General features: G+C 65.7%; 1 protein-coding gene and 1 long non-coding RNA gene across 2 annotated transcripts in view; both read right to left on the reverse strand.

The window, feature by feature from the left end:
- Positions 1-6,114: 6,114 nt before the first annotated feature.
- The window catches only part of CHLSN (cholesin), a 127,224-nt gene continuing 113,236 nt past the window's right edge, over positions 6,115-20,102 (reverse strand). The window contains exons 3-5 of the mRNA XM_004483838.5: positions 10,230-10,426; positions 10,045-10,126; positions 6,115-6,816 (exon numbers count right to left, since the gene is read on the reverse strand). Of these exons, the coding sequence (XP_004483895.1) occupies positions 6,628-6,816; positions 10,045-10,126; positions 10,230-10,426 (468 nt within the window). The 3' untranslated portion in view covers positions 6,115-6,627. The remainder of the gene's footprint in view (positions 6,817-10,044; positions 10,127-10,229; positions 10,427-20,102) is intronic.
- On the reverse strand, positions 14,594-19,764 carry LOC139437396 (uncharacterized). The gene is made up of 2 exons (XR_011647159.1): positions 16,679-19,764; positions 14,594-15,755 (listed from the first exon to the last, which is right to left on the reverse strand). It is a non-coding gene; the product is annotated as an uncharacterized lncRNA (long non-coding RNA).

A 20,102-nucleotide genomic window follows, 5' to 3' on the forward strand; every position in this document is an offset into this window, starting at 1 on the left:
TACGGCGACCACGCCTGGCGCCCGGCCTCCCTGCAGGCCGTGGGGAGCCCCCACTAGACACGGCCTCCCCAGACCCTGCTCTCGCAAAGCAGACACCCCGCTGTGTCCTGGCCACGGACCCCGCCGCCCCCCACCCAGCAGCTCTCAGGACGGAACGGGCCGTGTTCACCGTCCACTAGGGGCTGCGGAAGACTGTGGCGCTGGCAGGCTACGAGGGGGTGGGGGGCATTGGGGGGCCGCCCAGGAGCTGGCCACCAGCCCGGCCCCGTCTGCAGCCCACGAGGGGCTTCTGGCTCAGCAGGAGGGGGCAGCCCCCGCTCAGCCCCCGGCGCCCGGGAAGGGGCTTTCACAAGAGAGTCCCCGGGAAGAGGGGTCCCCGGGCGAGGGGCAGGGTCCAGGCGCGGCCCACCCCATGCTGCAGGAGCTGCGGGCCCACTGCGCGGCGCACTCACGTGGCGTGAGCGGGGAGGGGCAGCCGGGGCTCTGTGCCCTGACCCCGAGGCCCGCCCCGCCCTGCCCGGCCGGGTGCCCTCAGCCGGCGGCCACCACCCGCTCGTCTCGGGTCCCTGGGCGCCCTGGTGATCTCCGGGGGCTGCAGGTGCCCCTTCAAGATGGAAGGTTCCCGTGCTTTGTCACCGTCAGTGCTGCCGGGCGCACATCTTCCTGAGGACCCACGTTCCCGCGCTCACCCTCCTGCATGCTTAGCGCCACGCGTGCGCGGTGAAGGGACTGGTAACGGCAGCCGCGGCCTCGTGCCGCCCCGTGTCGAAGCTGGCGGGCGCGGTCCTGCGGGTGGGGCTCTGGGGGCGCCCGCCTTCTGCGCCCAGCTGCTCCCCCTCTTCCCCGGCTCAGGGCCCGTCTGCGCAGGACCACGGCCTGTGCCTCCTGAGAGCCCTCCTCGAGGCGCGGCACCCCTGCGCCTGGCAGAGACCCTGCAGAGCCATCTGGACACCCTGCTGCAGCAGTGCCAGGTGGCTGGGGCCCTGCTGCCAGGGTCTCTGAGGGGGCCTGTGGGGGTGGGCTGGGGAGGGGGGGTGCCAGCCCTGTCCCAGGCTGCTCCGCCTCCTGGACGGGGGCCTCTCTGATCCTCAATTTCCTCATCTGTGAAATGGGGTGTGCATGTGGGCTGTGCCGAGAAGAGTGGGTGTGTGCCACTGTCTCCCATCCTTTCCTCCTGCTGTCTGGCCAAGGCTTCCCTGAGTGAGGGCCCAAGCTGGGGGAAGAGACCCCAGGCCCTCCGGCCCGGCCGTGCCCGCCTCTGCACGGTCATGGCCAGCACCGAGCCCACCTCCTCCAGGCTGCAGCAGGGCCTGCCGCGTTCCCCCCTCCTGCCCAGGCCCCCTGCCAAGGGGGTGGAGGTGCGCCATGGGGAACCACCCCCTGCCCGCCCCAGCCCTGGGCCGGCAGGCGCGGCTCTACAGATGGACGCAGTGGCCACGAGCCCCAGTCCCACATGCCCCGCAGCCCCCACTTGGCTGGGGGGTTACCTCCTCCCCAAGGCGGGGGCTGCCCAGGGCCCCCCAGGGGCAGGAAAGGGGGCTCAGGAGCAAGGGGAGGGGGCAGCACTTGGCCCGAGTCCCTCGTGCCTGGGGCTCCACATCCAGTCACCTGGGTCCCTCACTGCCTGACCTTAGGGGTCACCTGGCGTCCAGGTGCCTCACCTGAGGAATGGGGCTGATGGCACCTGTGGGCCGTGCTGAGGTAGCTGCAGCAAAGCCCCCTCGGCCCCCCCCCCCCCGCTGCCCATCCCTGCCCCAGCCCGCCCTGCCCACCCCCAACGCTCCCACTGAGGGCCAGCCTGGGCAGACGGGCCCTTGGAAGCCCCCGCTGCAGGCCCCCCAACCAGTTCAACCCAGGCCGCGTCCCGGACACGGCGGGCACTTCCTGGAGCGCTGTCCTCCCTTTCTCCACAGGTGCCACTGGCATCGTGGGCGGGGACACAGGGCACCCCACCCCCTGGATTACCAGTGCCCTCGCAGCCCTGGGCTGCCCCTGCAGCCCTGCCCACCCTAGATGTCCCAGTTCCCACCCACTCCCCAAGCTGACCCCCCGCTGAGCCCGCCTCAGTTCTTGTGGGAGGCCACCGTGGCTGCTCCTCCAGCCTTGTAAGACCCCAGACCCCTCCTTCGCCGGGCTGCCCCCGACCACTACCCGGGTGACATGGCACAGAGGAGGGAGATCAGGCTGGGCGCCTGCCCCCAGCTCCTGCCCGCCCCACCCCAGGCCAGGGTCCTTGTGGCGGGGAGGGCTGCTTGGCCACGCCACCTGCCCGCTGCCCGCCTTGTGGGCCTCGCACAGTGCCTCAGTTTCCTGGCTGGGACTGAGCCGCCCCTGCTGCCCACCAGCCTGCTCCCGAGGCACCGCCCTGGACACGCTGCCTGCCGCCACCTCGCCCTGCGGCCGTGCCTCCATGCTCACGGGCAGTGCTCGGGCCCTGGTACCTGCCAACTGTCATGCCAGCAGCAGCCAGGCCCCCGTGCCCCGTGGGGGGCCCAGCGGAGCCAGAGGACCAGGATGTGGCTGGGCGGGCGCAGGTGCCCCCTCCCTGAGCACGGACACTGGGCCAGCAGAGCCACACCTGCTGGGGGTTGGCACTTGCAGGCAGGGCCGCCCCGCCCAAGGTCATGTCCACTTCACATCCACTGTGCTCTGAGCATCACCTGGCTCCTTCCATGGACACGGGGCCTTTCTCAGAAACCACAGCCCCCCCCAATCTCCCCTCTGGTGTGGCCAGGACTCCCCGAATGCAGACGCGGACTTCTCTCCCCACCTGGGACCCCCTGCCCCACTGCTGTCCCCAGACCCAGCTCCCAGAGCCCTCCTCCCAGTGGACGCCCCCAGAGCTGGGGCTGCAAGAAGCAGGGCGGCCCCGGGCAGCTGCTTGCCTCGGTGCTCCTGGGGCCACCCGCACCGGGCCCTGTGGCCAGCAGAGTCCACTGCAGACAAGACCCTCTTCTTGGGGCCCCTGGAGCCGGGACCCCCAAATACTGCACCTGCATTCCCCGACCTCGCCACTGGGCGGCGCCCCCGGCCTGCGGAGGGACAGGTCCCTGCAAGGGCATGATGGGGCACTGGGTCCCCGCCCCAGGGGCTGGGCCTGCAGGGCCACGGTGCCCCATAGCCCGCGGTGGTGGGGCCGGCTGGGCCCGCTGCAGTGCTGGGGCACAGGGTGTCCAGAGGGTCGGGGTGGGCCCAGCCCCAGGAGGGCTCCTGTGTGCGGCTCCCGGGGCTGGGGGCTCTGGGGCTGGAGGTGGGCAAGCCTTCCCCCCGCCCCCGGGAAGCCCAGGGGGCGCCTGGAGCTGTGAGAACCACCTGGCTGGGGGAGCCCCACACCCCCTAGTGGGGAGACAGGGCAGCCATCACCTGCAAGGGCCACACCCAGGGACCCCGGGGGATGGCGGGCTTGGGTGGGGAGGACATGCCGGAGCCAGCTGGGGCATTTTGTGTGTGACCTGGTGCAGACAGGGAAACCGAGGCCCACAACCAGGCTTGTGACACCATTGCCACCAGGGCACACCAGGGCAAAGCCAAGCTGCCCATGGCACCAGGCACCGCCACCTGCCACCTGCCATGGCACCTGCCAGGCCTCGACGTGTGGAGGCTGGGCTCAGCCGGGAGGCCCTGCTGGACCACTCCCCTCTTCAGGTGGGGAAACTGAGGCCGGAAGCTGCGGTGGGTGTCTGGCCACAAAGCCCCACAGGCGCTCCCGGGGGAGCCTTTCCAAGCTCAGACCCGTGGAGGTGGGGTGCCAGGTTTGGCGAGTGTCACCAAGGATTACCTGTACGGAACGGCGACTCGCTCCTCTGCGGGGCGACGGGGGGATCCGCATGTGCGCAGCAGCTCTGCTCGCCGGCAGCCCCCCGGCCCCTGTGCCTGCCCGGGGCACTGGGCTAGCCACGCCAGTGTGCGCAGGCGCCCAGGGCAGGGCAGCCCCACCTCGCCCAGGGCCTGGGCTCCAGGCCACCCCGAAGCACACGGGACCCCTGGCCACGCCATGCCCCCGCCCCGGACCCCTGCCTTTTGGAGTGTTTTTTCCCACCATCGGCTGGGGCCAAAAGGGAAAGTTAGGGCGGAAGTGTGGGCCCTGAGGTGGACATCAGAGGCCAGAGTCACTGCTTCTTGTGCTCCCGCCATCGCCGTGAGGACACACCTGCCACCTGCTGGTCATGGGAGATGCAGGACACCCTGGAGCAGAGCTGCCCTCAGGGCACCACAGCCAGGCCTGCCCAGCACCTCCCTTGCCCAGACTTGTGAGTGGTTTGTTACACAGCAAAAGCTAACTGATACACTCCGGAGCTGGGACCCCCCAGGCCTCAGCACCTGCTGATGTGATGGTGGGCCGGGGCTGGCAGGGGCAGGTCCTACCTGTGAAGTCCCTGTGACCCCGGCCAGGCAGCCCTGCAGGAAGAACTGGTGAGCTGAGGCCTCCTGAAGCGGCAGCCTCTTCCCAGGTCGGGCCCCGGGCTCCCCTTGGCGGCAGGTCACGGACGACGTGGAGAGTGGAGGCGGCTACGCTCGGCGCCTGCCCTCCCCGCCCCAGCAGAGCCCGCCCCACACACCAGCATCCGGCCACCTGCTTGGCGCTGGTTTTTCTCCCGAGTGCACAGCCCAGCTGCAGCTCCCGGTCCTGGGGCGCCGGCTGGTGCCGCCCCCGCGCCCCGGTGGGGCTGGACATGGCGCGCCTTCGGTGCTTTACCTTCGCCAGCCCGAGGCTCTGTGCGCGAAGCCTCCCTCGGCTTCACCCGCACATGAGCCACGAGAACGAGGGAGTCGCGAGGGGATCCCCACCACCCATCAGGAGATGGGCAGCGTCCAGGCCGTCAGGCCAGAGGCAGGACGGCGACGGGACCCTGCCCGTGGCCAGCCACGAATCCTTTCCCAGGAAGCCACGGAGGGTACGTGGCACCAGCCAGGAAACGAAGGGGCTGCGGGGCCACCTCGGAGAAGGCTCCGTGGCCACAGCGTGGCCACGTCAGGCCGCTGAGAGGAGCTGGAAGCTTCCAGCAGCTTGGGATGACGAACGGCAGAGGAACTTCAGAGGCGTCTGGCCAAGACTGAGGCAATGGCGGCTCAATAGGGGCTGCGCGCAACACGTGCCTGGCCTCAGCCACTGGCAGCTGAGCAGACTCCTCGTCGGGGCCGGAGGCTGTGCGAGGTGTGCACCGGGACCTCTGCCCGCCCGCTGCCCTCCCCGGCCCACCACCACAGAAGGAGCCGTGGACACGCGAGGCCACGCCCAGGCCCTTGGGATTCCACAGCCCGTCTCTGGGCCACGGTAGCCCCGACTCCCCGCGCCCACCCCCCTCTGCACGGCGTCGAGGTCGGTCCTGCCCCACCTCCTCCACGAAGGCCCCTCCAGCGACACCTGTTCTCTCGGGCCCAGGTGCACAACGCAGCCCAGGTGTGCGGGGTGAGCCAGGTGTGAGGCAGCCCAGGTGTGCGAGACCGGTCCGGTGTGTGAGGCAGCCCAGGTGCACAAGGTGAGCCAGGTGTGAGGCAGCCCAGGTGTGTGAGACCGGTCCGGTGTGCGAGGAGGCCCAGGCCAAGCTGCAAGCCTCTCCCATGGAGGGAAGCCTCGGTGGTCCCACTGCCCGAGGTGGCCTGGCTCACCATCCGCAGGCCCCAGGGACGGGCCTGCGGGTCTCGGCCCAGGCCTCCCTGCTGTGCTCTGCATTACGTCTTGGGGGCCCCTGTGTGCTGTTCCCATGCTCCAGGCCCTGAGTGGGGGGGGCCCAGGAGGGCGGTGGCGCAGGAAGCCAGAGCCAAGGCCGTCGCTGCTCCACGCCTGCGCTGTCCACACAGACATGAGGCACGGGCGGCGGGCGGGGGCACGTGGCCCCACTGCCCCAGGCTCTGTGGCCCCCAACCCCAGCTTGGACACCGTCCCCCACTTGCTGACCGGGTCCCCTGGTGTCGGCCGCCCCGGCAGGTGCGGAGCCTCTGGGCACCGTGATTTAGGGGTACAGGGCGCGGGAGGCGGCAGAGGGCGCTGACACCTGGGGTGAGTGGCCCGTGAGTGTCAGGCCCAGCTGGAGTTGCAGGGGCAAGCCCTCGCCCCGAGGGAGGGCGCTCTGGACCGCAAGGCCACGAGAGCCGAGAGGACGAGGCGGCACGGCTGGTGCGGGGGGGCCCGGCACGGGGCGGCTTTATTGAACCCGCAGCTGCGGAGTCGGTCTCAGTGCCCAGGACACCCACCACATGCCCGCACTTGGGGGACAGCTGGCGGGAGGAGCTGGCTCTGGGCACGTTCCTGAGAAAGCCCCTTTGTAGAAAAACAGGGATTTCCCCACACACGCCTTCCCTGGGCCTTGAGGGCCGTTCTCGGCAAGGACCCGGGACCGGTTACCCCAGAGCTGCCCTGCTCCAAGCGTAAGAGCACGAAAGGCCTCCCGTTCCCCATCGGCCGCAGACCAGGAGGTCAGAGGAGCCCCCCAGCACGTCCAAAGCAGACCCCAAATGCTGTCGTGTGCGAAAAGAATCTCTGGCCAAAGAGGGCGCAAGCCTCAGAAGGAACCAGAAGCCCTGAGCCAGGCCCTGCAGCCCCTTGAGTGTCCGGGGCCCCCACTGCTGCGTGGCGGCCAGGCTACACTGCGGGGTCCCAGAGCCCTCCGGCCCACCCACCACCCACTAGGAGAGCAGCTGCAGCACCTGCCGCACACGCTGCGTCTTCTCCGCCAGGGGGGCGTCCAGGCCGCCGGCGCCTGCCTCGTCCAGCTCCTGCATCAGGGCCTCGGCCTTCTGCACGGTCAGCTCCCGGGCCCTGCCCTGCAGCCCTTCCAGGTACGCCAGCAGCATGGAGAACTGCTCGTCGGGGACCTGGGGAGAAAACAAGACACCGGGCTGGCGGGGCGGCTCCTGGCACGTGGGCGCCGGGCAGAGAAGCAAGATGCTTGTGGCACTGCCCCTGGCCCGAGAACCCCGGGCGGGCGCCAGCTCCGCGGGTGTCATCCCTGAGCCAGAGTGTTGTCTGACCACAGCACGGCGAAATTATAACCCAACAGAGGGAAATGTGGTAAACTCACAAATATGTGGAAATTAAAAGCATACTTGTAAATGACCCATGAGTCAAAATAGAAATTACAAGAGAACTTAGAAAGTATTTTGAAATGGAAATTGAGAGCACAACACACCAAAATTTGCGGCTGAAGCAGTGCTCAGGCAGCAATTTATAGCCATAAACACCCACTATTAGGAGCAAAAAAAAAAGATCTCACATCAGTAACGTAAGTTGGGGGAAAAAAAGCAAACTAAATCCAAAGCAAGCGGAAGGAAGGAGACAATAAAGATTAGGGCATCTGTCTACCACATGGGAGGTCCGCGGTTCAAACCCCGGGCCTCCTTGACCCGTGTGGAGCTGGCCCATGCGCAGTGCTGATGTGCGCAAGGAGTGCTGTGCCACGCAGGGGTGTCCCCTGCGTAGGGGAGCCCCACGAGCAAGGAGTGCGCCCCATAAGGAGAGCCACCCAGGGTGAAAGAAAGTGCAGCCTGCCCAGGAATGGCGCCGCATACATGGAGAACTTACACAGCAAGATGACGCAACAAAAAGAAACACAGATTCCCATGCCGCTAACAACAACAGAAGCGGACAAAGAAGAAGACACAGCAAATAGACACAGAGAACAGACAACCGGGGGTCGGGGGAGAGAAAAAAAAAATTAGAGCAGAAATCAAATAAACAGGAAACAAAAACCAGAGGGTATATTAACAAAACGAATCTGGTTCTTTGAAAAGATGAAAAAAAAATTTTAAAAAGCTTCAGCTTGACCAACCGAGAAAGAGCAGACTCGACCTAACTCAGGAACGCAAGCAGGAGTGACGCCACCCTGTCAGAGACAGAGGGTTACGCGCGCACAGAGTGACCAGGCCAGTTGCCTAGAGCGCTCAGCGAGATGGGACAATCCTAGAGAGACACGGGCTGCTGAGAGCGGCTCCAGCGAAGCTCGGCTGAGGCCGGTGTGCTCGGGGCCGTCGTGCCCGGGGCCCTGCAGCTCCCCCGGCCTGGCCACCGTCCACCGGGGCGTCCACCTGCTACTCAAGCACGTATCGAGGCCTCAACTACGAGCACTGACTCTTTGTCCCCTCAGTCGTGCGGGGGCCGTGCCGCGTGCTCACGGCAGTTGCCCTTCTCCGGCGGCTGCCGCCCTGCCGCTCTCGCCCCCTCAGTCTCTGGGAGCACCTGCAGTCTTGGTCGACGTCCTGGTAAGAAGACGCCAACCCAGCCCTCCACAGCCACCAACTACATGGTCTATTTGCTGACGCCAAATTTCAAAGGACAAGAATTAATTTCCAATTAGGAATTCTAAACCCAGCCACATATTCTTAAGTGTGAGTGTAGGAAGAAAAAGGAAAAATGTGTTTTCAAAGATACAAGGTCCTAAAAAACTGACTGGAGAACCCAGGAAAGCAGAGACCAACACGAGAGAGGCGAGGAGGACCCAGGGCTTGGGTGAAGAGAGGTCTGAAGGTGAAAGAGGCGGCGGCCTGAAGGAGCGCAGAGGCCCTGCTGAGCCTGGCGCGTGGCGAGGGCCCCGGCACTCCAGGGAGGTGCCAGGCAAAGCACCAGACACAGAGAAAACCGCACGTGAAGACGCGAGACACCTGCACTGGGAAGGAAAGGCAATCCTCGACTACCCGTGGCTCACTGCCCATGGTGCTGAGGACGCAGCAGAGCACGGCGGCGCGCTCCAGCAGGCAGAGGCGGGCGAGCGTGCGTGCGGGGGGCAGCTGTGCGTGTGAAGCGCAGGTACGGCTCCGTCGACGGTGGGAAGTTAAGTGATAATACCCCTAACTGGAAAGTCAGAAAGCAGGAACACAAGCACATCACTGAGAGAACTGAAAGCAGTCTTGGGGGGAGGGGGCGGATGTCGGCCTCCTGTTTACCACGCAGGAGGTCCAGGGCGCGACGCCCAGGGTCCCTGGTGAAGACCAGCGGGCATGCAGAGTGCTGGCCCATGCAGAGAGCTGGTGCAGCAAGATGACGCAACAAGAGACACAGAGGAGAGACAATAAAAGACACAGACCAGGAGCTGAGGTGGCGCAAGAGAATGATCGCCTCTCTCCCACTCTGGAAGGTCCCAGGATTGGTTCTCAGAGCTGCCTAATGAGAAGACAAGCAGACACAGAAGAACACACAGCGAGTGGACATAGAGAGCAGACGATGGAGAGAGGGAGCAGAAATAAATAAATAAGCCTTTTTAAAAAAGTAAATCTCAGTGGGTTAAGAGCTGAGCGGGGCCTTGGCTCGCAGAAGGCAGCTGGGAAAGCTGCGGCGCTGCGCCTCTGTCACGGGCCTCCCCGGCCACCTGACGCTTTGGTCCACGAGCACAGACAACGCAGTGGGGCTCAGGGGGCGGGCCTCGGCGGGCTGGGGGCGATGCCCGCTGCAGGCGCTGGGGAGTGAGCCCAGGAGGTGCCTGGACACCAGCCCCCCGACGGAGTTTCTCCAGGGCCTCTGGTCCCCAGAGCAGCCTCTGGGCAACCCCTTTGGGAGCCGCCGGGCTCCAGGACCCACAGGTGGGCGTCCAGGCTGACACCTGGGGCCACAGCCCAGGCCCTTCCGAGGCAGGGATCCTAGAGGGGAGGGGTTCTGCTCCACGTGGTGTGTGCACGACGTCCAGCCGGCAGGTGCCAGGCCTGAGGACCGCCAGGACCAAGCCAGGGGCCGAGCTGGACTCGCAGAGAGGAGGGTCCTGCGTGGGAAGCCACGCCAGGGTCCCGGGCGGCTCCTGCCTGCCACGGGCAAGCCCCAGGGACTGCCGGGGTGTCGGCACGTCCTAGGGAAAGCACACCCGTGGGTGAGGCGCGGGCCAGCCCCATGGGGGCTGTGGGAGGCCAGAGAGGGGTCTTTCCCCCCGGAGCCTGCTTTTTTCTGGAAAATTCAGGGTTGGACCAGATGACCCAGAGGCCTGTGTGTGATTCCTGACCTTGTGTTTAAACTTGCGAAGGTGCGGGGAGAACAGGCGGTCCCTCCTGGCCGCAGCTGCAACGAGCGGCCAGGGGGCCGGGGCCGGGGGAGCCGAGCCCGAGCGCCCGCCCGGCACCCACCTTGTCGCTGTCGTACATGTGCAGCAGGAGCCACGTCTGCCGCGTCTTCTGGAACTTCCAGTTCTTGTGCTTTTGGGCCCAGCTGTGGATACAGCAAGGATGCAGCGCCTCAGGGCTGGGAGGAGGTGGCCTCTTCCCTGGGGGGGGCCCCTCTCGGCTGTGCCCGCCCCCGCCCAGGGCCCTACCTGCAGAGGTAGTCCAGGGCCAGCTGTGCCCCGCCTGGCTTCGAGGGGACGCTCCGGGCTGCGCGGAGGCCCGCCTCCCGCAGGCGCTGCTTCTCTTCCTTTTTCCGCTCCTTCTTCCACTTCCTCTCCAGGGCCCTCTTCTCCTCTGGGGACAGCGCTGGGCCCGGCTCCTGCTCCTGTCCACTCGCAGACGCCCCCTGCAAGTCGGGGACACGCACCTCGTGAGGCAGGCACCTGCTGGCGCTTCCGACGCCGCGGGGCCCAGCCCTGCCGCACAGGGAGGAAGCGAGGGCCCCACTGACCTCGGAGCCTCGCTGCGCCCAGGACGGCCACGGCGAGCTCGGGGTCGGCCTAAGTGCGGGGCCCCGTCGGAACTGGAACCAGCGCCGGACTTCCCATGACCCTCACAGCACCTGCAGGCCCCGCGGTCCGGCCTTGGCTCCTTCGCAAAGCCCCCAGGCCCCTCGCTGAGCCCCAGTGGCCCCCACCCCCGAGCACAAGAGGCCTGCGGGGCTGGGACTTGGGTGGATGTCTTCCTCTGACAACTACTGACGTGCTGACCCCCTCCTGGATGGGCAGGGCACTCCTTGGACCCCTGCCCCGCTCGGGCCCCCAGGCCCCCACCTCGGCCCCCCGCCCCGCTCGGCCCCCCAGGCCCCGACCCCCACCCCGCTCGGGCCCCCCAGGCCCCCACCTCGGACTCCCGCCCCGCTCGGGCTCCCAGGCCCCCACCTTGGACCCCCGCCCCGCTCGGCCCCCCAGGCCCCCACCTCGGACCCCCGCCCCGCTCGGCCCCCCAGGCCCCACCTCGGACCCCTGCCCCGCTCGGCCCCCCAGGCCCCCACCTGGGACCCCTGCCCTGCTCGTTCCCCAGGCCCACCTGGTGCCTATGGCTGGCTGGGCCTGGGGGGCTGCCAAGACCATGCCGGCGGCTGCCCACACTGCACAGCGCCTGGAAAAGGCTGGGACGCCCAGGGGGGCCCACGAGGCGGAGGCCTGGGTGTGTGGCTAGCAGCCTGGCCCCCCGCCTGGGCTTCCGGGAGGGGTGGCCGAGCCTGCACCACGACTTGGCCATGACTTGGCGGGAAGGTGGGGCGTGGCAGGTGCCTCCCCAGACGACCCTGCGGCATGCACTGCTCTCATCGAGGCGCAGGGATGAGGCCGCAGAGGGGTCCCAAGCCCTCGGCCGAGGCCACGCTGCGGCTGGAGAGCAGGGTCCTGAGGCCTGCCTCAGGCCCGTAACCTGCAAACCGCCAACGCTCCCGCGGGCCCCCGCGGCCCCGCCTCGGGCAGGGGAGAGGCCGGCCGCCTGCGCAGCTCAGCGCCCGGGGGCCCCGGGATGCCCCAGCCCAGGGCCCGGGGCCAGAGGACCAGCGAGCGGCTGCTCAGAGCCGGGGGGCCGGGTGCGGGTGGCGCTCCTGAGGCTGGAAGGGCAGCGGCTGCGGCAGCTGCTGCGTGGCCGGGGCCAGTGGCCCTTCCCAGCCGCCGCTGCCCGGTCTCGGCACAGAGCGCCTCCCAGGACGGCGCCGGGCAGAGGCCTGGCCTGCGGCCCCCGTTGAGCTGTGACCTTGGTGTCACCCTGGGCGCTGCAGCCTGAGCCCGGGGGGTGCCGGGCCCCGAGGTGCCGCGCAGGCCTGGGGGCAGAGAGCCGGTGAGCACTCCCCGTTCCTGAGGCAGTTGTTAGCTCGGGGAGGGGCATGGCCAGTTCTGATGGGCCACCTTGGGACAAGGTGTGCTGGCAGCTGTGGGGGTGCTGCAGGCATGGGGGTGGGGGCACCCCGATTCCTGACCAGGCGCCTCTGCCCCAGGCCCCAGAGTGGCGCGAGGCTGCGGGATGGGGCCAGGTGGGACGCTGGTGCATCTCCTGTGCCACGGTGCCCAGCCAACCTCAGAAACCGGCCTCTGTGGGGTCCCTAACCAGCCGCCACCCGGGGCGCGCTGTGGGGTGTGGCTGGAGGCGCAGGCGGAGGGTGTCTTGGCGCCGGCTCGTAGTGGCGTAACTGCTCAAGCAGGAGCTGTTGAGAAGAGAGGGTGGGTCTCCCAGGGACAGAGGAGTGCCCTTCCCGTCCCACCGGGGGCTTTGGTGGGGGGTGGTCTTCCCGCGGGGCTTTGGGGCGGGATGTCCTAAGGCCACGGGCTCTGCTTGGAGGGGGTGGGCCCTGGAGGGGCGTGGCCTGCTGCGGGGTCCAGGGCTGGAGAGGTCGGTGGCAGCAGGCAGGGACGAGCCACTCCCATGCTGGCCACAGGCTCCGTGGCTGCCAGGCCCCCGGCGGGCAGACGTGTTGCCACGTGCCGTGAGAGCCCCCGGCTGCCGCCCCGACTGCATGGAAGCCCCATGGCCGCGGGCGAGGGCTCTGCGGTCATGTGCCTTCTGAGCGCGAGGCCTACAAGGGGCAGTGGGGGCAGCACCGTGTCCCCAGAGGCCCCTGGAGCCACGCAGAGCTCCGCTCTGGTGTGGGAACTCGGAGGACGGGCTCTGCCCGGCGTGACAAGGGGCGGCTGCTGCATGGGCCAGGGCCCGGGGAGGAGTGCCGAGCGTGCCAGACAAGCATGGTGGGCGGAGCCCCGCAACGGAGAGGTGCGCCTGCGCTGGCGAAGGCCGTACCTGCCCAGTCGGGGGCACAGACGGCCTCACCGGCCCACAGCGGCTGCAGCGGCCCGAACAGGGGCTCCTTGCCACGCTTCCAAGGGCCCTCGGCGGGGGCGTTTCCCCAGCAGAGCCCATCCCTGGAGACCGAGCCTCCGCGAGCTTCTGGTGCGGTGGGCAGGGGTGGCCTGGGCCCCGGGGCGGGCTCGCAGCACCTGCCAGTGCTTCTGCTGGGTACACCTTAAGTCTCGGGCGCGGCGGGGAGACAACACCCCAGAATCAGAGGGAAGACGCAGGGCTTGGCCCTGAGCTAAAGACCAAGGTCTCTGCCGCGGCCGGGTCGTGTGGCGCCCCGGCCTGGCAGATGCCCCTGCGGACCCCCTGGGAGCAGTGTGGAGCACACCTGCAGCCCGGGGATGTGGGAACGGCAGTGCTGTGCGTTAGGCGTAACCCAGGACCAAAACGGCTTTACCTGCTCTTCTCACTTTTGACGAGTGCTGGCGCTCTCTCCCGCCCCCGGAACACCCTTCCCTCCTTGAACCCAGCTCATGGATCCTTAGCCCCCGGCGCCCGGGTCAAAGGAGAGCCCCGTCTTCCCCTGGAGGCTGCAGTGTGGCTGCCCAAGGCACCGGCGACCTCTGCAGGGGCCTCGTGGCTCGCCCCGCCCACCACCCGGCGGATGGGAGAAGCCTCTGCACCCCCACACATGGCGGGGCCAGCCCCGGGGCTGGGCTGAGCCCCCCAGCGTGTCCCTGTCAGCTTTGGTGGGGGCAAAGACGGCAAGCACCCGGCACCCCACCCCGACCCCCAGCCAGGTCAGCGCCAGCAAGAGGGCCCTGCCTGGCTCAGGGCCTCAGGAGCGGGGGGCGCGGCGGCCCAAACTCAGGAATGGGGAGTGGGAGCCTGTGAGCGGTGGGCTTCCACCTTCAGACGGCTGGCGCAGGTGCGGACCCTGGCCGGCACACGGGGGTGCCCAGAGCTCAGGGACAGTGGGCCAGGGGCGAGAGATGCTCTGGACACCGAGAGGACGCCGAGCCGGCTGCACCAGCTCTGCGCAAGCACACAGATGGGCACCGTAAAGGAAGCCGAGTACAAAGCACCCAGGGCGGGGCGGGGCTGGTGTACCCCCAGGGGCATCCTCTAAGGCGCACAGCGGTGACTGGGCAAAACGGGCAAGAGATGTGAACAAATGTTTATCCAAAGAAATACAAATGGCAAAAACACACACGAAGAAACGCTCAACATCAGTAATGATTTGGGAAATGCAAATCAAAACTACAATGCGGTATCGCTGCACACCTATTAGAATAGCCACAATTAAAAAGACAAAAACTACAAGAGGAACTGCAGAGGACGTGGAGAGATAGGAGCCCTTACACACCGCTGGTGGGGATGCCTGCGGAGGACTGTCTGGCAGTCCCTAAAGCAGCTGAATATAGACTTGCCACGTGGCCCTGCAATACCACTACTGGGTATATACCCAAGAGAACTGAGAGCAGTGACACGAACGGACATCTGCACACCGATGTTCAGTGACGAACTGCCTAAAGTTGGAAACAACTGATGAATGGACAAACCGTGGTGTATTCGCAGGATGTAATATTATGCAACCCTAAGAAAAGATGAAGTCGTGAAGCATGACAACATGGACAAACCTGGAGGACACTGAGTGAAGCAAGCAGGCACAAAAGGACAAATACTAAATGACTGCACTACTATGAACCAAATATATTGTGTAACGTATGAGTCAAAGAAAAATTTATACACATCCAGTACATTTAATTAAGAAATGTTTTTATTCAACACTTTTTTTTCAATTGTTTATATTTTCAATTATTAAATGTACGACATAAAGTTAAAAAACATCTTGTGATACACTATTACTCAAACAACATCTGATGTTAAACTCGGCCCCTGACCTCCCAATTTGTTTAAGGTATCCTCATTCTGGTAACTTCAGGGCATCTGCACACCAGCACCTGAGGGCGCTGCTGCTCTGATGAACACCAGGTGACCACCCTGAGACACAGCAGGGCCACCGTGAACTGGAGGGACGCTGTGGGAGGAGCCGCCGACGCGCTCACCTGGCCACACCGCCGGCCGCAGTCTGTGCCCGGCCTCACTGCTGCAGGAACCGCTCTCTGCTGGGCCGACACAGCTGACGGCACAGGGAACTGCGACCCGTCTTCCCTCGTGCAGCCACCAGGACCTCATGGGCAGCAGGGAGCACACACGTGTCCCACTGACCGTGACGCAGCCCCGCGGGAAGGCCCGGCCTGGCCCGGAAGCCACCACTGCCGGAATCCAGTCCAGGCCAGGGTCTCGGCAGCGCCATCTGCTCAGGGAACTGGGGGCTGCGGGGCCGAGCAGGTGGCCAGCTCCTGCCGGCTTCCTGCCCACCCCGGCCTCCTGGGCGCTGGGCGCGCAGGCAGACGCGGGCTCTGCCCTCGAGGCGCTCACAGCCTGACCCACGTGAGCTCCTGGAGGACAGGGAGAGCGGCTGCCACGTGGACCTGGCACTCCTGCTGCTGTCGCCGCCGCCAAACCATCTCTGTGTCCCTGCGAGAGCAGGACTCCTTCATCTGGGGCCCCAGATCCTGCAGCAATTTGGCGAAGCCTGGGGACCCCTTCTCAGGTATTCTTAAATGCACAAAATAAAACAGATAGTAATAAATAGAGGTACAAATTGAAATAAAATATTAAGACAAACATGAGATACAGTAATAGATTTGCTTTATCAACCCTAGACATAAGAGGCAAACAGCAGGCTGGGTGTCCTGTAATTTTAAAGTAGAAATGAATCCGAACGACACTTTGCTGTGGTATAACTACGACGAGCAGGGGCAGCACCCGTGACTCCCACTGGCCACAGGAACCAGGGCCTGCTAACGCCGCACAGGTGTTGCCAACACGCAGAAGACGCTCAACTTCAGTTTCAGCTAAACGAAAATAAAGATACATTTTTTTCTCAATCCAAGCTCAGAACCCGACTGTGGAACCCAGGTTGAGAAGCGCCCCCAGCTGGCCTTGCTTCACCACCCTTCCGCTCCCCCCAACGCAGCCGCACCCGAGGGTCTCGTGCCATCTGGGCCTCTGACAGGTGCAAACTGCCGGAGCCGCCCCCAGGACGCCCAAGGGACACACAGCCCAGAATCCACACTCCAGGGCCCCGGCGGCCCCCTCGTCTTAGAGGAGGGGGACCTCAGGTGAGGCTGAGTCCAGGTCAGGGTGGATGGGGCTCACGGGGGGCCCGTGAGGGCGCGCCCTCCGTGGGAACCACCCTCCCTCTTCCCAGCCCAGAGAGGGAGCTCGGAGCCGCCAAGGAGCACGAGGCCTTGAGGGAGGGACACAGGCCCTGCGCGGGGGCCAGTGTGGGCAGCCCAGGGCCACGGCCCAGCTGCCCCCACAGAGGCGCAAACCTGGCTTCGTGTCCCTTGGCCACACAGGTCAGAGCCATGGGCTGCTCGCAACAACCTGTGATGTGACAGCAAGGTTGTTTAAAGTCAATGCGCGCTGGTGGGCGGGGAGCGCTGGCGGGAGGCAGGCAGGCCTCAGGCATGCCCACCAGCAGGCACGGCCCCGACAGGCGCCAGCCGAGGCCCTCGCGCACCACTGCCGAGACAGGCTTCTGGACTCCAGCTGGACACAGACACAGCATCCTTCTGGAGACAGAAATCCTGTTTCCGCTGTGGAGAAGTCTGTGCCTCTTGATGGGTGTGTCAGGAACACATCCCCATGAAGACTGCGTGGCCCACGGCACAGCGGAGCCCACCTCTACCCTCCCCACACTGGAGGGGCCGCCCACAAGAAGGGGCGAGAACACGAATCACCCCCCTGCTGCCTGGGCCCCACCTGGCCCCACCTTGAGGTGAGACGGGCTCCGAAACAAGGGGGACCCCAGGCTGATCATCCTGAGACCTTCTTCTTCCAAGAACGGATGAGGTTTCTAGCAACGCAGACTCCAGTGACACCTCGAGCAGCTCCTTTTGTTCCCACAACTTTAACAGCTCAGACTGCCACCCAGTCCTCCAAACAGTGGCTGCCTTTTCCGCAGGGAGGAATTTCCACGAGCGCCAGGCCTGGTGGGAGCCGGCCGCGTGACCGTGCTGGGCGGCCTCCAGCGCCGCAGCCGCAACAGCCACGGGGACTGCTGGCCGCGCTTCCCGGGACACAGGCAGGACAACTGATCCCTGTGCCCGAGGAACTCCCGGTGGGGCAGAGAGACCGCAGGAGAACAGGGAGGCACGGGGTGGGCTCTGCCCGCCACGGCGACAGACGCGAGGCCAGCAGACGGGGCGCGTGCAGACGGCGACCCGGACAAAGGCCGTGAGCTGCACAGCAGCGATGCCAGAGGCAGGGAGGCCTGGTCCTGCAAAGGCACAAGGACTAGAGGACTATGAGTTCTTTTTCTTTTTTTAAAGATTTACTAATTTCTCCCCCCTCCCCCCGCTGTCTGCTGTCTGTGTCCATTCGCTGTGTCTTCCTCTCTGTCTGCTTCTCTTCTCTCTAGGCGGCTCTGGAAACCCATCCTGGGCCCTTCCAGAGATGCTCAATCTCTTGCGCCATCTCAGCTCCCCAGTCTGCTGCGACTCTTATTGTCTCTCCTCTGTGTCTCCTTTTGTTGCTTCACCTTGCAGCGCCAGCTCTCCGTGTGGGCCAGCACTCCTGCGCAGGGCGGGACTCCACGTGGGCCAGCTCGCCACACGGACCAGCTTGTCCTCACCAGGAGACCCTGGGCGTTGAACCCTGGACCTCCTATATGGTAGGCGGGTGCCCAACTCCTTGAGCCTCAGCCACTCCCCTCTCTGTACTCTTTCAGGCCTCGGGGCCTGAGAGCAGATCAAAGGATGCAGTGGCGTGGGGGCAGGGGAGCAGAGTGGAAAGACCCAGCTCCAGGGGGCCACAGTGTTCAGTTAGTAGTTTCCAGTCCACGAAAAACAAAGCTGGTAGCAGCACGTGACTACTGGTCCTTGGCAGGATTTCCTTTTTTGGAGAGACCCCACTGGCTCCCCACTGAGGCTTCCTCCTGCGGCCTGCTCACAGGAGGGGCTGCAGGTTTCCCCTGCTGGGGTGAGCACAGGAAGGAGTCACCCCTGCAGGAAGCTGCTCGGCCTCCTCTCCGCTGCCTTCCTGAGGTGCTGGACAAGCCGGGGGCGGGCACCCAGGGCCTTCCCTTGCAGCCACTGGCCAGAGCGTCGAGCACAGAACACGCCCCGCCAGGAGACTCTTCAGCCAGCAGAGGGCCATGGGTCTCAGGGCCCGGCCGGGGGCTCCCCCTGGGACCTGTGCTTTCCCAGCCATCCAGCAAAACTGGATTCCAGGCTCCAAGGCCGGTGCTGCTGGTCTCCAGACCCCAAAGGGCCTGACGCCAGTGCTCTGCGCCAGAACTTCGGCTAGCCCCGGGCTGTCCCCATGTCTAGGGAGACAGAGCAGGCCCCTCCGCACAGCAGCTTTGTTCAAGTAGCGCCGCCCAGCTGCATTGTGCAAGGCCCAGGCGTGTAGCCGGAAATGCCACAGCCCTGACTTGGAGGCGCCTGGGCCAGAGGGCAAAGGTCACACACAGCAGCGCTCTAGGGCACTGACAGAAGGCTCCTTTGGCCGCAGCTCCCGAGTCAGACCCGTTTCCTTGCTAAGGATTAGAATTCTAATCTGCAGGCATTTCATCCTGGAAGTGCACAACTAACCAGGAGTCAAAGGCTGCGTTTTGTTTTTAAACTGCAAGTGCAGTGCTGGCAGGATGCTGGCCCGTCCGGCAGAGCTCAGCCGCGACCAAGAAGAGGAGCTGCGGACGAGAATACAGATGGCTCAACACACACACAAATGCTTCCCAGCATCGTGTGGGAAGTCAGCTGACAGTCATCCCTAGAGCTGCAGGGCTGACCTTGCCATCTTTAACACACAGCACAAAACCACCCAGCCCGCTCTCACCCAATACCCTGAGGCCCCTGACCCACCTGGAGCTGCACCAAATCCAAGGGGGAGTCAAGGCCTGACACCGCCTCCCTCATAGAAGAACAATTTTGCAGGATGAGATTTCAAAACACATTTTCATGCTTCAATCCACAAGTCTGGACTGTGGAAGCGCTATTGGCTTGAGGGACGAAAGGGCTCAGGCCCTTCCTTTGCCAGCCTCAGTCCTCACTGGGCACCCGGGCCAGGGGCCGTGCCCTATGCCAGCCACGCAGGGCCTGCATGTCTTAGCTGGGGGAAGAAACCAGACCAGCTCCAAGCTCCAAAACGGGGAACAGCCAAGCCCAAGGTAACACCTGTCCACCACAGGGATCTCGTTAGTTGCTGAACCCAGCGTTCAAACACACAGCCTCACATCTGGACACTATGTGTGGGTCAGGTTTTCTCATTCTGTACACAATAGACTTAGAAAAGCCACACAGGCATTTATACAACTGACAAAATAACTGGTTAATAACTACAGCCAAATCATTTCATAAAGCAAAGCTCTAAACACTCCCGTGAGCTTTTCCAACCTACCAACCACCCGGAACGTCACAAGGGCGCATGCAGAGGTGTGCCAACACGTGGGGGCCGCCTGGCTGCGGCGCGCGAGGGTCGGTCACCGAGGGCAAACTTGAGACCCCTTCCCTGATTTAGAAAGGAGAACGTGGAGCCGCAGAGAGAGCAGGGATTTGCCCAAGGTCCCAGAGCCGGCTGGTGGGGGGCTGGGGCTGGAACCCGGGGCTGGAGGGGGCGCGCGGGGCCAGTCGCACCTGAGCGGCCCGGGCCGTGCCCAGCCCGGACCCTGAGCCCGGGGGCGCAGGTCGGGGAATGCAGCCGGGAGGGCGCGGGGTCGGCCCAAATCAGACAGCACGGTCCCCCCCGGCCAGCGCACTGACCTCGGCGTCCCAGCGTCCGCTCCCGGCCGGCCCGCAGCCCCCGCGCACTGCGCATGTCAGCGCGGCCCGCACACGCGGCCGAGCCGGATCTAGAGAGTTGGGGAGCCCGCGCAAGCGCGGCAGACGGGGTGGGCGGGGCCCAGAACAGGCGCCGGAAGCGCGGCAGGCGGGTGGGCGGGGCCCAGAACAGGCGCCGGAAGCGCGGCAGGAAAGGGGCTGGGGCTGAGGCCCGAGCCCGGCAGGTGCGCTTCGGGGCGGGCTCGCGCGGCGCAGGCGCCCCGCAGCCCTCGGCGCCAGGTCGTTGGCGCTCCTTGGGGCCCAGGGCTCCCGGCTGGAGTCTGAGGCAAGGGGGCGGCGTGGGGAGGGGCCCGGGCCTGGCTCCTCCGGCCGGCCCCCAGGTGCCCCTCGCCTGCGCCCCCTGCCCGAGCAGGATGC

Source organism: Dasypus novemcinctus, chromosome 23 (assembly GCF_030445035.2).
Source record: "Dasypus novemcinctus isolate mDasNov1 chromosome 23, mDasNov1.1.hap2, whole genome shotgun sequence".
NCBI classification, from domain to species: domain Eukaryota; kingdom Metazoa; phylum Chordata; class Mammalia; order Cingulata; family Dasypodidae; genus Dasypus; species Dasypus novemcinctus.